The following is an 18,657-nucleotide window of genomic DNA, read 5'->3' on the forward strand; positions in this document are numbered from 1 at the left end:
AATAAAATAAAAAACACAAACATTTCTTAATGCTCGGCCCTAGTGCCCGATACATGTAGTCACTCTGCCTCCGCCCTCTTCCCGGCCACTCACGCTTGATTGGTAGCCTTGAGTATGGTTACCAGGCGTCGAGATAAAGCATTAAAGAGATTTTTTTTTTTTAAACTGCTGCCCCACCAGAGACTACCTGGCACAGCATCTGGGGTCAAGTCACACTCCTTCAGGGAGGAGATTGGTTCCCTTTAAAGTATAAATGAAATTAAAGTCACAATCGTACCTGGTCACCTCAACCTTAAGTTTTTCAAGCTGGGACTTGACATGCAGCAACTCATTTTGAAGATCCACACAAGCTTTCTCCTTGTCATTTATCTCAATGTCCTTCTTCTGCATTGCATCAGTGAATGTCTCACTCCACTTTTTAGTTTCATCTAGAACGCGGTCTCTATCGTTTTGTAAAGAACACATGCTGCGTGTAAATGCTGCAAGTTTAGCTATATTTTGGTTTAAGTTGCCTTGTAATTCTTTCAGTTCCTGGTCTTTGTCATTTATACGGCTTTGTAAGGTGACAATGGACCCCTTGAGATGTTCTTTTTCTTGCTGTAGATCATTTATTTTCTCCTGTAAATTTACTATTTCTTTTACATGTTTGTCCCTCTCAATATTAAGTCTCTTTTCCATATCTTCCTCTTTCCTTTTTAACATTACTGTTGTATTTTCATTAATTGTTCTCACTTCATCCTTCAATTTCATGTTTTCTGCTAGAACCCTAGCTGCCTCACTCTGTGTATCATCAAGCAGCACACGAAAAGATGCTAGTTCATTCTGAGCCTTGTTTGTGTCCTCCATTGCTTTACTTAGCCTATCATTAGAGATCAGTTTTTCTTTTTCACACTTATTGTGCTCTAATTCAAGAGCTTTAATTGTCCTTTCTAAACCACTGATAGTCTCCTGATATTGTATACAATCTTTCTGAAGGTGTCGAACCTCTTGCTGTTTCTCTTTGAGCAATTCCTGAAGCTCCTTTGAGTGAGTCCTTCTTCCTTTGGCACTCTGATTTGCAGATTTTAACTTTTCCATATACTCCTTTTGTGCCTCCGACAGAGCTTCAACTTTCTGTCTTTCCAGCTGTCGTTTTTCCTCCTCTAACTTGAGTTTAAGGTAATTAAATTCCTTTTGTAGGCTTTCATTTTTTACTTGCAGATCCATAGCATCTTGCTGGAAATTTCCAATACTTCCATTGAGCTCAGCCATCTGGTTCATTAGCCTTTCTTCTAGCTCATCCTTCTCAAGTTCAATGGAATGTTTCTGCTTGCTGACTTCCTCCAGGTCCCCAACGGCTATCTGATTCTTCTTTTCCAAATTTACAATTTCTATTTCCATTCTAGTAACCGTACTTTGTATATTCATCAGCTGAGTCTCCAAACTCAACTTATCCTCAGTTAAAACTTTGATTTCGCCATTCATAACCTCTATTTCATTCTGTTTTATCATGGCATTGCTTTCTAGTTGTTTGATCAGTTCTTTCATTTGTAACGTTTCCTCCTGGGTTTTTAGTTGTTGGCTTTGCTCATGTTTTGCAGCCAGCTCTCCATATGCCTTCTGTTCTCCAATTACTGCCTCGCTTCCCAGGAGTTGTGAACCAGCCACCTCTACCTCATTTTCATGTATTTCAGATCTAGTCTCCTGCAACTGCATTTGTACATTAGTCTCAATGTTATGTAATTGGAGTCTTAGTGATTCGATTTCTTGAGCTGCAATATCTTTTTTAGACTTTACCTGTTCTAACTGAAGTACAAGGGTATGGTTTTCTGAGTGGACTTTCTCCAGTTCTTCTTTTAGTCTGGAATTTTCTGCATTATCTGTATCAGACTTCTGCTTCACCATTACTGGTTTTGATTCCCTTAATCTCTCATTTTCTTCCTCCAGTTCAAGTATTTTTTGCTGCTTAGCTTTGGCAAATTTCCTCATTTTTTCTTTCATATTTTCAATCTCCTTTTCGGCTTCTTCCAGCTGCTGCTCTACTTCTTTCTTATCAGCCTCTACACTTTTTATTTTACTAAATAAATCTTGCTTTTCCTGTCTTACTGTTTCCACTGCACGCTTCATCCTATCAGTTTCATCGCTCACATTCTCATATGACTGTAACAGCGTCTCATACTCCTTCTGTAAATCCGTAAGCTTTTCTTGCCACTCAGATATCTGAGTATTTGTAGACATCTTCAAAAATTCCAACTCTCTCCTTAAATCCTCTTTTTCTTGAGTGATACATTCCAGTGCTAATTTTAAGCTTTCACATGAAGCCTCCAAATTTTGGTTTTCCAATAAACGTTTGTCAATTTCAGCAATAAGTTTGTCTCGCTCTTCTTTCTGAGCTGATGATGCCTTAAGCCATGTCTCTTTTTCAATGTTCAGTTGGTTAACGAAAACCTCAGATTGCTGTAGTTTGTTGGACAAGTCATCGCTAAGATTCATAAGGGTGTCCAATTTCTGTTTCAATGCCTTATTTTCTTTAAGGGCTTCTTTTCTAGAGATCAGTGCAGCCTGAAGCTTTCTTTGAAGCTGCTGTTTTCCTTTTGCTTCCTCCGCATCTTCATCAAGCTTATTTTGAGATTCAGAAGACTGTATTTGAAGGTTTCTGGTGTGCTCTGCATACTCTTTGGCCTGAAGTTCTAGCTGGTTTCTAAGAGACAGTACATCATCATCTTTCTCAGCCAGCAATGCATTCACATTGTTAAGAGCTAGATTGACACCATCTACCTCCTGATGAAGTCTCTCAATCTCTTCCCTCTTAATCATTAACTCTTCATTTAAACTCTTAATTGTAACTTCATTTAGATTAGCCATTTCCTGGTTAATACTTTCAAGCTCTACTTTCAAAGTAGATGCATGCGCTTCTAAATTCACATTTTTTTCCTTCTCATTTTGTAGTTCTCTATTTAATTGGTCTATTGTATTCTCCAAATGTAAAATCTGTTCCAAATGGGCATTTAGTTTTTCTTCTACTTGCAAGGCTTTTAATTCCAGCTCATTTTTCTGGGACTGAAAGACTTCCAACTCTAGTTGAAAGTTTTTAACTGTCCCATCTGACTTGTCAACTACAGAGTTTTCAATACTTTCAGGTGAAAAATCTACCCAGTCTTTTCCCCACTGTGATTCTTCAGCATTCTCTTCTGAAACAGACACTGAAATAAAGTGTTCAGATACAATAGGCAAGGTATCCTGCATTTTTTCTAATGGATAGGGCGTTACAGTTTGTGTACCTCTTTCTTCAAGAATGGCATCAGCAATCTGGTGCGCCTTTTGATTCAATTCTAGTTTTTCATACTTTTCTTGCAATAGATTAAAGTCTTCTTTTTGTTGCTTTAGCTGTTCACGGTGGTGGCGGTCTTTATCCTGTGCCTTTTTAATGGTATCTCTGCGAGAATTTAAGGCCTCTTGCAATTTTTTCTGCAAAATCTCTTTGTCTTGCTCAAGAGTTGCTATTCTGTTCTCAAGTTGAATTCTTGCCTCTTGATCCTCAGCATTTACTGCATCTGACATAAGAGATTGTACTGATGTTTTCTCTGTCTGCTCAGTTTTTAAAGATTCAATCTGTCTTGATTTATCTTTCAGTTCTGACATTAATTCTTCAGTCATGTTTTGAAGCTGTCCAATAGCTGCACTTTTTTCAGCAAGCTCTTTTCGGATAGTTTCCAGGTCAGAGTCCCTTTCAGACAGCTGCTGTTTCAGACAATCTGCTGTGGCGCTTTGCTCCGATATCTCTTCAACAATGGATTTCACGTCAGAATTGGCACTGCCAGAAAATTCATTCTCTAGATTCACTGGAGTATTAACCATCTGTTTCTCTAGTTTTGAGATTTTGCGATTAAGCTCTTTTCTACTAATTAATGCGGCTTGTAATTTTTTCTTTAACTGCTCAATCTCTTTTTTGTGATCCTCTAGTTGAGTCTGGAATTCCTCTTTGTTTAACCCTACGTCTCCTGCATCATGTTGTGCTCTGTTTATGTAAGAGTGTAGCTGACTCTCCAGCGCGTTCTTCTCACCTTGCAAACGTTCAATGGCTTCCAAACTATCTTGTTGTTTCTCAGTTAAGAGCTGCAGCTGTTGTTCGCTGTAATTCCTCTGAGTATCTAACTGAATCTGCAGTTCCTCATATTCCTTCTGTTTATTCAAGACTTCACTTTTCTGATCTTGTAACTGCAACTGTAGTGTTTTTTGCTCCTCCTGGGCAATGTTAATAATTTCTTGACTCTGAATATGCTTCAATTCTAAGGTTTCCAATTGACTTTTCAACTCAGAAAACTCATTCTGAACAGACTTCAGTGTCTCCTCAAGTTGACATTTCTCTTTAGTAACATTTTCTAATTGTAAATGCACTTCAGAATTTTCTGTTCTTAATGCCTGTATGAAGTCTGTATCCTTCCCATTTTCCTCTTGGATGATGGAGTTCAATTGTTCTTTGAGGGCTTTTATCTCCTTACTCATGGTAAATTTTTCCTCGTTTAAAAGAACCACCTTATCAGATAAGCTGTGGCTGATCTCTTCAACTTGTCGATCCTTTTCTGAAATGGTCTCTTGAAGGCCTTGAATCTCTATAGTTTTTTGTGAAAGTAGATCTTTAAGTAAATGTTTTTCACGTTCACTAGTGGCCAGTTCTTCAGAGAGTCTCTCTTCCTTATTTTGGCTAAGACCAAGTACTTTGTTGAGACTTTCAAGATGTTGTTCTCTCTCTTTCAGCTGGTTTTCCTGTACTTTTAAAAGTTCAGTCCGTTCAGAGAGCAGCAGATTCATATGGTCTAGATCTTTCTGTAAAGCACTGATCTTTAAGTCCTTAGACTTTAACTCATTTGCCAAACTTTGTTCAACGAGTATACTTTGACTTTCATAGGCAGTCAACTGCTGCTTTTCAATCTCTAAAAATTCATTCAGGGGCTGCACTTTTTCATTTAGAGCTGTATCAAGCTTTAACAATATTTGCTCTTTTTCAGATGTAATAGTTTCAATTTGATGTTGGAGTTCTACAATCATATTTTTCATTGTAACAATTTCAACATCTTTGTCTGCATAAATATTATGGTCTTTAAGATCAGAAGAGTCAAGCATCTGGATATGTATGTCAGCTTCCTCCGATACATCTTGGCTAACTTTTACGTCCTCCTCACTTCCTATACATTCATTTATATTTTCCTCTGCTGGCAGTTCCCCTTTCAGTTTATTTATTTCTTGTTGTGTATCTTGTAGGTCCATCATAAGGATAGACAGTTGTTTTTCCTTTACATCTTCAATGCCAACATCAAGAACAAGTTCCTGAGATACTAAACTGGTTTGTACATTCAAGGAAGTGGATTTTAATACCTGAAAAAAAGGTTATAATGGAGATAAGTGTACATAACAAATGCCCCACATTTATATCTGTACTCCCTATTTAAAAACAGCATCACCCAATAGAAAAATATGTGTATACAGTTCGTGTATATTACAAGGAAAAAAAGCCTTCAGGTTTTTAAATGCTATAAGGTTATGCTCACAAGATATGCCTGTGTGAAGGGCTTTAGTGTGGCTTTCACTGGGCTTTAGGCAACACGAGGAAGCCAGCCCTGAAGCTTTTGTGACGAACAACTTTGAACACATTCCTCCATTACAATCAATGCAAGCAGGGTCTGGGGAAAACTGTTTTGGATGCTTTAAATCAGAACATTTTATTGCATCCAAAATAGCACATTCGATGCTCATGTGAACACACCCTAATAACAGATTGTACCTCGTGACTTACCACAGATTCCTGAAAATTGACTGTAGAGGGTACAGTAGCAGAATCTTCACCTACAAAATAAGATTGTTTAATGCTATATTTTACAATTTAGTTCCAGCTTTACATCAGTATTTAGTCATCTGATAAAAGGAGTACTGCTCTGTTATTTCTCATGTACAGTGAGTTACAACAGAAACAGGACCAGTAAAGCTAAACTCTACAGTCTACATTTAAATGCTAAAATAGTTTTAAAGGAAATAAAATCTCTGAAAGTGCCCTGGGGTATTTAGTGCCAAAACATTAGCAGCAGATCTTTTAAGTCCTACAAGTTAGAAGATGGGTCCCTACGGAATAGACTGGTAAAAGCTGGTAAAAACTGAGATTTGGGGAATTCAGAGGCCATGAACTCAACAAACTCTTTATCATGTTTGTCATGATAACAGCTATCATTTTAATTACCAAATAACGTCCGTTGACAATCGTCGTGTGAACATAGCTAGAGATGATCGTACAGGGCCAGGGTTCAGGTTCGTACAAACCCGAACCATCGGCACTTGACTCCCGTTGCTTTCGCGCTCCGTGAGGGACGTTGGAGACAGCCAGAATACTGCCTGGAAAACAGGGATACGGCCTATTACCTAGGTTGTATCCGTTTTCCAGGCGGTACTCGGGCTGTCTCCACCTTCCCCACAGAACGCAAAGGCAACGGGAGTCAAGTGCCGATTGTTCGGGTTCATACGAACCTGAACCTCGGCCCTGTTCGCTCATCTGTAAACATAGCCATTCAAAATATAGTCCTCAGGAAAAAAAATTAAAAATACAGGACATAAGATTCTGAGGCTAACCTCAAAATTTCTGCTGTGTATTTCTGGGGAGGGAGCTGGACTTTTCCAGTGTTAACATTCCCTAAAAAAGTAAATTTTACTAAGCAATTTACCTGTTGCGACAGTGTGGTGCTGGGTGTTGAGATTTGCAAATGAGACTAATGTCTGCAATTCCTCTTTATCGCCTGCTGACTCCTCTTGAGTTAATCTCTGTTCACTCACATTCTCATACTCCACACTACTACATTCTATTTGTTTTGTCGCATTCTGCTGTTCTTCTTGTAATTTATTCAATTCAGCATTAGCTTCTCTTATTCTTTTCATCTCCTCTTTCATTCTCTCCAGTTCACTTAGAGTTTTCTGTCCCCTTTCAATCTCTTCTTTTACAGATTCAAATTCTTTGAGGGATTCCCTAATTCTTGTTAGTTTCTCCTTCAATCTAGACAACTCTTTTTGCTTTTCATTTCCCTTTTCCAGCTCAATTTTTATGCTTTCTATTTCCACATTACCTTCATCTGTTTCATTTACAGTGAGTGTATCTTGCTCTACTTTTGCTTTAGCTAACAGTTCCTCATTTGTTTTTCTCAACCAATCCAGCTCCACCTGCAACTGTTCTTGGCTTACTTGCGGCAGCTCCCCCCGAGTACTCTTTTCCTTTTCAAGCTGTTTTATTAGTTGCTGCCGCTCCTCCCGAGAACCCGTCTCCTTTTCAAGCTCTTCGCTTAGGTGCTCCAACTCCTCTTGTGCACCTTTTTCCTTTCCAAGCTCTTCTCTTAGTTGCTGCAGCTCCTCTTGTGCACCCTTTTCTTTTTCTAACTCTTCTCTTAGTTGCTGCAGCTCCTCCTGTGCACCTTTTTCCTTTTCTAACTCTTCTCTTAGTTGCTGCAGCTCCTCTTGTGCACCCTTTTCTTTTTCTAACTCTTCTCTTAGTTGCTGCAGCTCCTCTTGTGCACCTTTTTCCTTTTCTAACTTTTCTCTTAGTTGCTGTAGCTCCTCTTGTGCACCCTTTTTCTTTTCGAACTTTTCTCTTAGTTGCTGCAGCTCCTCTTGTGCACCCTTTTCTTTTTCTAACTCTTCTCTTAGTTGCTGCAGCTCCTCCTGTGCACCTTTTCCCTTTTCTAACTCTTCTCTTAGTTGCTGTAGCTCCTCTTGTGCACCCTTTTTCTTTTCGAACTCTTCTCTTAGTTGCTGTAACTCTGTCTGAGCTCCTTTCTCTTTCTCCAACTCCGCCCTCAATCTTTCTAGCTCCTCTTGTGCATCTCTTTTTAGCTCTGCTCGGATTTGTTCCGAATCAATCAATGGTGTAGTATCTAGCTGAAAATTTGCTTTCTCCAGTTGGGATTTTAGTGATTCTATCTCCCTTGCTGCACCTCTCTCTTTATCAACAGCTTCCTGTAACTGTTGGCATAAAATATCTTTATTTTCCAATAAGTCTTTGTACAGTTCTGCTTGTTGGGAATGTTCTTTTTGTTCCACAGCTAGAAATTCTCGTAGTGAAATCAATTCCTGTTCCATCTCCCGAAACTGCTCCGAAAGAACCTGCAAAGAAAGCATGTAAGTAGGGATTAAAATGTACCGGTTGATGACAAATGTAATCCTTGCAGATTAAGGGATTATTGGGCAGCACTCACCTGCTTCTGAAGTTCAGCACTCTGCAATTCTTGCTCCAGCATTTCCACTACCTGATTGCGGGAGTGGAGGGCTTCAGTCTTTTCCTCCAGTGTCTTCTGTATTTTTAGAGGTAGACAAAGCAGACAAAAGCAAAAATGAAAGTAACAGTTATATACATTGTAAGTATAAGACATTCAATTGCTACTTTATAATGCTTGAATGGGTGTTTCCATCTCTCAAGTGATGGTTTAGCGGTAAAATTAGCTGTTTTAGCGCTGGAATTGAGCACTATGGCACCTTCACTATCTTTAAAGCGACTCTGTACCCACAATCTGACCCCCCCAAACCGCTTGTACCTTCAGATAGCTGCTTTTAATGCAAGATCTGTCCTGGGGTCCATTTGGCAGGTGATGCAGTTATTGTGCTAGAAAACAACTTTTAAACTAGCAGCCCTGTGCCCTACGGGAGTGGACTACATTGTGTATGCATTAGGCTGCCACACCCTCTCTGTCCCTCCTCTCCACCCTCCTCATCATTAGGACTGCTCCAGGCAGATTGTCTCCTATTCCCCACCTGTGTCCACCCGGCACATGGGCTAGATCGTTAAGACACCTGTGCAAATTTTCAGCATGGAGAAAATATTCCAGTCATCCATTCCTAATGATGAAAAGGGTGAAAGGAGGGACGAAGGGGTGGTGCGAAGTTAGGGCACAGATACTTCCGTAGGGCACAGGGCTGCCAGTTTAAAAGTTGTTTTTTAGCACAATTACTGCATCACCTGCCAAACGGACCCCAGGACAGATCTTAGATTAAAAGCAGCTATCTGAAGGTACAAGTGGTTTGGGGGGGGGGGGGGGGGGGCCAGATTGTGGGTACAGAGTCGCTTTAAGGGTACAAACCCACTTGACGTATTTGCTGCGTGAATCAGTCTTAAAAATAAGCAGGCAAAACGCAGGTTGGCTTTATACAATTGTTCTGTGTTAAAATACGCAATTGCGTATTTTTGAAGCATGAAGCTACATGCGTTTTTCACACAGGTTGTTAACAACTGATGCTTTGCTAACAACAAGCTTCATGCTTCAAAAATACGCAATGCGTATTTTAACGCAGAACAATCGTATAAAGCCAACCTGCGTTTTGCCTGCTTATTTTTAAGACTGATTCACGCAGCAAATACGTCAAGTGGGTTTGTACCCTAAGGCTGGGTTCACACTACGTATATTTCAGTCAGTACTGTGGTCCTTATATTGCAACCAAAACCAGGAGTGGATTAATAACACAGAAAGGCTCTGTTCACACAATGTTGAAATTGAGTGGATGGCCGCCATATAACAGTAAATAACGGCCATTATTTCAATACAACAGCCGTTGTTTTAAAATAACAGCAAATATTTGCCATTAAATGGCGGCCATCCACTGAATTTCAACATTGTGTAAACAGATTCTTTATGTGTTTTTAATCCACTCCTGGTTTTGGTTGCAATATGAGGACCACAATACTGGCTGAAATATACGTAGTGTGAACCCAGCCTAAGTGTGCAAAAGTGCCTAACCACACTGCGTGTAGGGGAATAAATAACCATGTGTAACGGTTTATATATTATTAAAGGGTCCCTTGACAATAAACTGTACAGAAAGGGGGACATTTATCAAGACCAGCATACCTGTACGCCAGTCCTGAGCAGGTGTAAATTTCTGTCATGTTTTACACCTGTTTCCAGGCTAAAATTGTAATAAATCAAATGTGGGAGGGGGTCACGCCTCCTCGCTGCGCCCCCCTCTGCCCACCCATCAGGCAAGCAGGTCTTATTCTACAGAAAAGGCAAGGATTTATTTTATTTTATGTAGCGTACGCCAGGGACGCAAGTGAAAAATGTGCCCCCAAAGTGCCCTCCTGTTAAAAACCAGCTGTCCTCTAAGGGGAAACTGGCAGTGAGTGTTAAATTTCCTGCAGTTTTCCAATGACAAAAAAATCTATGCACATATTTAGTGAAGTGCACGTCTTATTGCTACCATTCTTACTTCAAGCTCTTGCTTCTCCTGAAGACCTTTAGCAGCATCCTGGCTTTCCTGCAGGGCTTTTGAGAGTGCACTCACACTTTCTTCGCTGTCTTGTAGACGATTTGTCAGACTGGCAACAGTTTCCTGACTTTCCAATAGTTGTTTTGTGAGCACACTGATGTTACCATGACTCTCGTTTAGTTGTCTTGTAAGTTTATTTATAGTGTCCTGAAGTTTTGAGCTGGTATCCTCAATATCCTGTAAACTCTTTGGGGATTCTTTTTGTCCATTACTATGTCCATCTCTTTCAGCTTGGCTCGTCTGTATACAAAAAGATATATAATCAAACAAGGCATATGTTAAATGCTAGCCTTGTGGCATATAAGTACCTCATAATGTTAAGAAAAATCTAACAAATAAAAGCATGATGTTGTTAAAAGAGGCATCTGGTTACACGAAGCAAAACTAAAAGAATTTTATTGAGACAGCCAATTTTTAAACAGAAGCAGACGACACCAATACCACCCAAACTGGCAATGATTGGTGCATAGAATATGTATGCAATCATTTCAATTGCCAATACAAAGAAACTAAACTCCTGAGAGCAAAGAAATTGCACTGCAGCGCCACCTACTGGAAGTAGCTTCCTTAACAATCAACATTAGACCCTTTAAGAGCCCTTATGTCAAGCCAATCAAGCATGAAGTCAATATTCTTCAGGAGAAAAAATTACCCATTTGTAGACAGTCGTTTCATGGTTCTTGCCCCCTCATCAGTACTGGCTGATTGCAGGTGGCACTGTACAGCAACTTATTTTCCATCTGGAAATTAGCTACTTTGCATATTCTTTCCCATGAGGCATTGGATGGCTTGTAAGACTCCATATGCCAGTATGGCAATCTCCTCAAGGCGACTACTCCCACTACTGCTACACACTCCTCTCCTAATTTTCACTGGCCTTGTTTTAACTGGAGTGATACTTTATTTCTAAACTACTGTCCTTAACAAAACTCCCGGGCTGAAGAGAATTCCAAATGCATTGCATTCCCTGTGAACAGTTACCTGATCAGCACCTGTTCTTTTGAGTTCTTCAATCTGCTTAGTCAGAGCTGTCACTTTAGCTTTTGCCTGCAGTTTGAGTTTGGCAAATTTTGCTTCTGCAGCTTCTCTCTCCACCTGGAAAATTACAAAGGAAAATGTACACCTCATTAAAATATTACACCAGAAACCTAAGTGAATGTTACAGAAAGCGGGGGTAGTAGACCGCTGCTCGCTGCTATGGGCTGCCCGGACGATCTAGCGATCACCCGGGCAGACCCCCGCAGCTCCCTGCGGCCCCCCCTGTACTCATCCCCTCGCTGCCGACACGTGTTATAGCGCCAGCTGCGAGAGGGTAAAGAGGAGCAAGCGAGCGCTGACAGCGCTTGTTTGCTCCTCTCCGCCGCCCCGTGTAATAGGGGCTTAAGCCTTCTAATTAGCTAGTTAATAAGTAAAACTTAATAAATTTAATAAGTAAAGCTAAAAAGTTGCTAAATAAAAACAACTTCTAGCAGCCCCCTCCTTATCACAGACAGGACTACAGTTAAAGTAGACACCAGTATATACAAAAGACAGAATCACACCATTCAGATAGTGGTGATAGTCAGAGGTTACCTTGCCCCACCCTATACAGGATGAATATGGGCAGAAGACCTTTGCACTTCTTTTCAGAAGGCAGGCCATAAAACCATAGAGATCAAACAAATAATGTTTACAGACTGACTGCATACACTATTAATTCCTTGGCTCTAAATAAGTACACATCCTTTGAATTGAGGAAACATAAAATTGTGGGTACTAAACTAAGGGCCCTATTACACAGAGCGATAATCTGCTGAATCAGGCCAATTCGACAGATTATCACTCAATGTAATAAAAAACAACGATTAACTGATGAAACTGGTGTAATAGTGATGCAAGGCCCACCTCGGAGACTGTCTCAGAAGTTCTAGCGGTGGCTGGGGATAACAGGCAGAAGCTAGAAGAACACCGGGAGCGCGGACAAGTATGTACAAACTTTATTTTACACTTTTAAAGCAAAGGCTGCATGGACAGCGATAACAATATGTATACAGCCCTTGCTGCATGATTATCGAGCCATGTAATGGGTTCAGTAAGCGAGCTTGTTTACACTAGTGATTGGGCCGTCTAATACAGCCCTAAATCTTTATGGTGCCAACTCTCCTAGAATGGCCAAAGCCAAAAAGTCAGTAGACACAAGCATAAAATAACTAGGCTTTGATTTTTAGGCACGTTATGAGAATTTTTTTTTTTTTTTAGGGCTTTCATCAGAAGTACATACCGGAAGTATATTATGATGTGTCCATGGGCCCCCACGCACCTACTATATACCAAATATTGTCCTTTTGGCATATACTGAGATGATATCAGCGCACCTTTAATTTATAAATTTAAACTATATAGAAAAGTGTTTCTTTTTTCCTACCATGAATGTCAATATGCCACTACCAGGTATACAGTATCAAACGTCTTAGGCTTATATCAGGGAATCGCCCTGGCTTATACCTCCGGTGTGCAATAGAGTGTGAAGTGAGCCCAAGTGTGTTGAGGAACAGGACATAGAACTCACCAATAACTAGCTAGAGATGAAGTGGGAGGGATGAAAACACTGCAAGACAGATATTTTAAACATGTCACATCAAACCAGGAGACAAGCTCCTACTTAGAAAACAATGTACTCCAGGATATGCAAACAGTACAAAAAGGATATGATATGAGGAGAGAAGCGGTACGTGAGAAAAACAGAACTGCACAGAAGCTAGAGTCAACAATGAATTGTACACGTATTTACACAACTTTTCTTTGACCGCATACTGGACAGCACGGGTCAGTTGCTATCACAGTGTTAAAGCAGACATGTCAGCAGCTTATTGCTGACTAAGGTAAATGCGGTGTCCAATAGTAATCGGAAGATACATCTCTAATGTTGTGTTTATACAGAGATTTATCGGAGAGATTTTTGAAGCCAAAGCCAGGAATGCATTTGAAAAGAAGAGAAATCCCAGTCTTTCCTTAAGGACCTGTTCTCTGTTTATAGTCTGTTACTGGCTTTGGCTTCAACAATCTGTCAGATAAATCTCTCGCAACCTTACTTAAGTCCGCTGCTCCTGCACTTATATGCAAATTAGCATTTAAAGCCCAGAAACAATCAGACCTTTCACAGGTATAACATTGCTGGGCTTTTGCAGCCCAGAGGAACACCCTGTGGGCTTTATCTCATAATTTGCATAAAACTTCTAAAGCTTATATTTTGGCACTGGAGTGGCAGACTAAAATTAGAGTTTTATTTCATGATTTAGGGTAAGATGCACTGCAATTACATCAGTCAGCAAAAAGGCTTTTTTAAAAATAAATAAAATAAAAATAATTATTGGTTGAATGAGTGTCCGCTGGAATTGGCCCGTTCGGCCGACAAATGAGAAAATGCTGATTGTCTCATTCATTCGGGCATTTAAATCATCATTATCAGTCTACTTCTCTGCCCCTGGTACAATGATCTCACTTAAATAATACTAAAAAGCTAATAAAAATGGCACACTGTAGCACCATGTGCTACGGTAAGGTCCGCTATAATGATCTATTAAGCGGGTTAGGATGCCATAACCAGCTGATAAGATTCCCTTCAAAAAATTGGTGTTTTGTTGCACAAGAAATATAAAAAATAAGTCTTTCTGCGGTATCTTAAAAATTATAATACCCTTTGGTCACTGTGAGACAATACACAAAGCAATTGTAAGCAATTAGACAGGAAAAAAAAAAAAAAAGCAATACCCACCTCCCTCACTTCTTCGACACCAACATTCAGCTAGAGCCTAGTTTCACTTAGCAGCACTTCTGGAGTTGGTGCTGGCCCAAGGACTTGCCTGTTCAGTGGCAACAGCAGTGTCCCCCCTAAATGACGGTGCTTCCAGGGACAATGGGATGGACAGTCAAAAATGCTGAACAATGCCAACTAGTCATCCCAGTGATAAAAGTGGCGTTGAACAGCAGGACAGCTCTTCTGCTGTCGTACAGCCATAAACTAGCCCCTGCTGCGCACTTTAAAGTCTCTTTATCAGTGTCACCTGTGCATGGGCATTACAGGTCCAAAAGAGTCATCAAAGGACAGAGACCTTATTTTACCCAAAGGGCGCCACCTACAGGGACGTGTTTACCTCTACATTATTGTCTTCAGAATATAAAGCAACTGTGCTGATTGGCTGAGACAGTATTTGGAGGTGTTCCAGGGATGGGCAATGTGTGGGCTGTGTGTGTTTGTGAGACTGGTATACAAGACTGCACACAAATTAATAGTTAGGCACTTCCTATCTCCCACCCTCTCCCTTCCCTTTTACGTTTATCCCTTAGAGAGTCTCCCCTTTTGTAGATATTTATGTTTTCTTCTTTGTAAAAAAACCCTTACAGATCCAGTTGTCCTTGATCAATTAATATGGCACCCCAAAACCTAAGCAGATTCTACACTGGCCGAGTGGGCAATTCCTTATCTGTACACCAACCCCAAAGGTTCTGCACAGTATAGAGGAGAGTATAGAATTTTTTCCTTTTTTTTTTCCACAAGTCTAATTATTCAAATTACCTTGATCTCAGTTTCTTTTTGCTGAAGCTCCGCATCCTTGTGTTGTAACTCCACATCCTTATGCTGAATCAAATCCTTTAGCTGCACCACCAATTGCTCGTAGTGAGCCAATCTTTCCATCTGGTCCTCAGACATTCCCTCCACAGTTCCAGACTCTGGTCCCAGGTCCTGAATATAGGAAAAAAAACACTGTCACTTAAATGTACATGACATTCAGGATCAGGACTGCTCACAATTCCAATGTCAGTATTTTAATACTTTTTGCCCTCAAACCAATGTCACCATTATAGGAAGTGTGTGTAACTTAAAGGAGTTGTGAGTAAACTAACTGCAGTAACGTTATGTCAAATAACATGTGTCCTGTGCACAGACTGCAGTCCTCGGTGCTTAAAGGGGTTGGCCGCTTTACAGTAAAATTACTCAGTGTACAGTATTAGTAAGTGTACTCACAGTATATACGGACAGCAGCTCCCTGTGTACCTCATAGACCTAAAATCAGGCTCCCCTCTAGGCTGGGCTGTCCTGCTCTGTGGAGAGTATGTCCATAAATGGCCAATATGGAGGAGCATGTGACCACACCCCTCCAAGCGGGGCATGGTCATATGCTCCCATACGGGCCATCTTCTGGACAGAATCGATGCACGGCAGGGCAGGCATCTGTTACAATCATCCTGTTCCACACACATTAGATCAGTAGGTATGCCTGACATACTCCTACACACTAAAAATAACCAACAACAATAACATCAATCCTTTCACTGTATTCCATTCTCTAGATACCGATCATAGTATGGAAGAAACAAAAAAATATTTCACCAAATATAAGGAAACCCCAGGGAAAGCAACACCAATAGGAGACAACAGCAGAATACCGACAAGAGTTTACAAACTGAAACAACATTAGAAAATTGTTACATGAGAGATGAGGGGACATCACTACGCTGTAAGTTCCGACCAAAAGGTTTAACTAATCTGTTTACTGCAAACACAATGAGAAAGTGGAATTGTCTAGGTGGATATTCTTTTAGATGCGTAGAAACATCACCTTGTCAGTGGGGATGTATCCAGCTGTAGAATAAATCTTCTATAACAATATTATTAGCATTCATTATGTCACTATCATTTATAACTATTACACAGGCTTTTGAATAGAAGTAATAAAGAAATCGCCATTTAGCAGGGACAATGCATACATTTGTTGTGGATGCTTCTCATGGTTGCCACATGTTGCTTGGCTACCCAGGGAAACAATGTGCAGTTCTTTTTGCATATTTGTCACAATTTAACAATGCTATTCTGTGTGTAACCTGGCTGTCTCTGAGATCTGAGACAAATGTGATGTATGTATAGATGCATCTTTCAGGACTGTAGGCACACTACAAACCATCATCTCCGGCTGGCCAAATGTTACTACACATATTGCAGCAATTTGCCAGCTCCACTGCAGGAAAGAACAATGCAGGAAGGTGCCGGGAGACAGACAGCATACAGGAGACAAGGTTTACTAAAAAGATGTAAAACAAGAACCTCTTAGCATAGCATTTCAGGCTCACAGACGCTTATCCATGGCTGTATATTACCTGTTAAAGACAAACTAAAACTTTTGTCTAAAACAGAGGGTGCCAATCGCTCTATAAGCCAATAAATTATATAATACAAGTAATTCCATTTAGGTCAGTTTCAAACAATCTGCCCCTGAACTACAGATACCACTACAACCTGGAGTGATGCAAGTCTAATGACCTGACCTGACATCAGAGATTTCTATAATGGTGTTAGGGCCATTAAACTCATAGCCAGGCTGGGCAGGAGTATAACCATATTGCACTCATGTGAAACTGGCCTTAAGAGTTGACCCAATAATACAGTACAGCTTCCATTTTCCGTGCTTACCCTACAGATATATCACTAGGTTGCCGACTGGGAAAAAAGTAAAAATATAAGTCTATAGCCCAACGATAGTGCCACTGTGGATCCTCTCCCTTTAAACCTCTGCCATTTGTGCTGTAGATCTAACCATCTTTCTAAGGGCTCTTAACAGGGCCAAGTGGGTCCTGATAACAAGCACCGATCTTGGTGATCACACTTGTTCAATGAGAGTTTACATGACTTCTATAGGCCAGGCAAGGCAGCACGAACAACTGCTAGATCATTCATGCGTCCCTTTTACTTCATCATTGTTGGCTGCCACTGCCCTTTTCTTTACTATTTCCACTCATGTGCGGAAGAGCCTGCACAGCATCGAGATTCTCTATACTGTCTGCACCCAGCAGGCATTTAGGCAGAAGTAGTGATGAAGGGGAACATGGTGGACATCAGGCATTGGAGAAACTAGCAGTGGCGGGGGAGCATAACGCTTACACAACCTATTACACAGCTAGTGCTTTGGTGTAAAAGAATAAAGCTATTACTTACCCGATCCTGTTCCCCGATGTCCTCCAGCCTTGTCTATGGGATTCCCTGGTCTCCACAGCTGCAGCTCTCATCACTAGCTGTGGCGCTGTCCTGTCTCGGCCTGTTATTGGCTAAGCAGCCTGTGATTTCACAGACAACACCAGAAGTGAGAGCTGCAGCTGTGGTGACCAGAGTATAGCACAGACAAGGCTGGGGGACACCGGAGAAGCCAGGACAGGTAATAGCTTTATTATGTTATACACAAAGGCGACGGATGAGTTGGTGATTGGCTCTCCGGCCAATCGTTGTCTTTATTACATGGAGCAATATCAGCCTGGTCCCGCCAATTATCGTGCCATGTAATAGGGCCCTAAGTACATTGCTTTGTTATGTTCCCTGCAGACCAGATATTTAAAAAACTGTTCATGGTCAGAAAGTCCCCTTAAAGCACTCCGTACCCACAATCTGACCCCCCCAAACCGCTTGTACCTTCAGATAGCTGCTTTTAATCCAAGATCTGTCCTGGGGTCCGTTCGGCAGGTGATACAGTTATTGTTTTAAAAACGACTTTTAATCCGGCAGCGCTGTGTCTAACGGCCGGGGCTTACATTTGTATATGCATTAGGCTGGCACCACCTCTCCGTCCTTCCTCCCCACCCTCCTCATTATTAGGAATGCTCCAGGAACATTTACTGCTGTTTGAGCTTTGCACAGGTGTATTAACGATCCAGCCCATGTTCATTATGCACACAGGTGGGGAATAGCAAGCAATCTGCCTGGAGAATTCCTAATGATGAGGAGGGTGGGAGGAAGGACAGAGAGGTGGTGCCAGCCTAATGCATATACTAATGTAAGCCCTGGCCGTTAGACACAGCTCTGCAGGATTAAGTCATTTTTAAAACAATAATTGCACCCTGCCGAACGGACCCCAGGACAGATCTTGGATTAAAAGCAGCTATCAGAAGGTACAAGTGGTTTGGGGGGGACAGATTGTGGGTACAGAGTCCCTTTAATTCACTAACAGGAAAGGATTATCATTGACTGTTGAGTGGCGGCACAGATGGGCACTATGTCTACAAGCCTGGTAGCTCACACTGCACTTACCAACCTCCCCCCCCTTCTTTCTCACACAGAGGGACTGCTTGTTTGAATCAGTATTAATGCGCTGTAAACACGCGAATCTATGACAGCTTATAATGTACTGTTTGGGTAAGGATCCTTTTACATGGGCAGGTAAATTGCCCATAACAGGTGCTAATCCATAAGCCCACGTTCTCTTTCGGTTACATGGTTTGAAGGAGCAATTCTCCATTGTGATTGCTTGTCCAACCCCTCTGCTGACAGGCATCACTGTCTATCTACCTGACGGAGACCACCAATGCTTGTAGCCACGTCTGCAGGTGCACCGTGTTATCATTTGCAGGTCTCAAACATTTCCC

The 18,657-nt window shown here is 41.0% G+C and overlaps 1 protein-coding gene across 1 annotated transcript in view; it reads right to left on the reverse strand.

Annotated features, from left to right (window-relative positions):
- Nucleotides 1-18,657, reverse strand: part of GOLGB1 (golgin B1) — a 31,997-nt gene that overhangs the window by 11,141 nt on the left and 2,199 nt on the right. Inside the window, exons 3-9 of the mRNA XM_069979985.1 lie at nt 14,825-14,992; nt 11,251-11,364; nt 10,210-10,509; nt 8,208-8,303; nt 6,690-8,115; nt 5,774-5,823; nt 278-5,355 (exon numbers count right to left, since the gene is read on the reverse strand). Of these exons, the coding sequence (XP_069836086.1) occupies nt 278-5,355; nt 5,774-5,823; nt 6,690-8,115; nt 8,208-8,303; nt 10,210-10,509; nt 11,251-11,364; nt 14,825-14,992 (7,232 nt within the window). The remainder of the gene's footprint in view (nt 1-277; nt 5,356-5,773; nt 5,824-6,689; nt 8,116-8,207; nt 8,304-10,209; nt 10,510-11,250; nt 11,365-14,824; nt 14,993-18,657) is intronic.

This window comes from Dendropsophus ebraccatus, chromosome 1, assembly GCF_027789765.1.
Source record: "Dendropsophus ebraccatus isolate aDenEbr1 chromosome 1, aDenEbr1.pat, whole genome shotgun sequence".
Classification (NCBI taxonomy): Eukaryota; Metazoa; Chordata; class Amphibia; order Anura; family Hylidae; genus Dendropsophus; species Dendropsophus ebraccatus.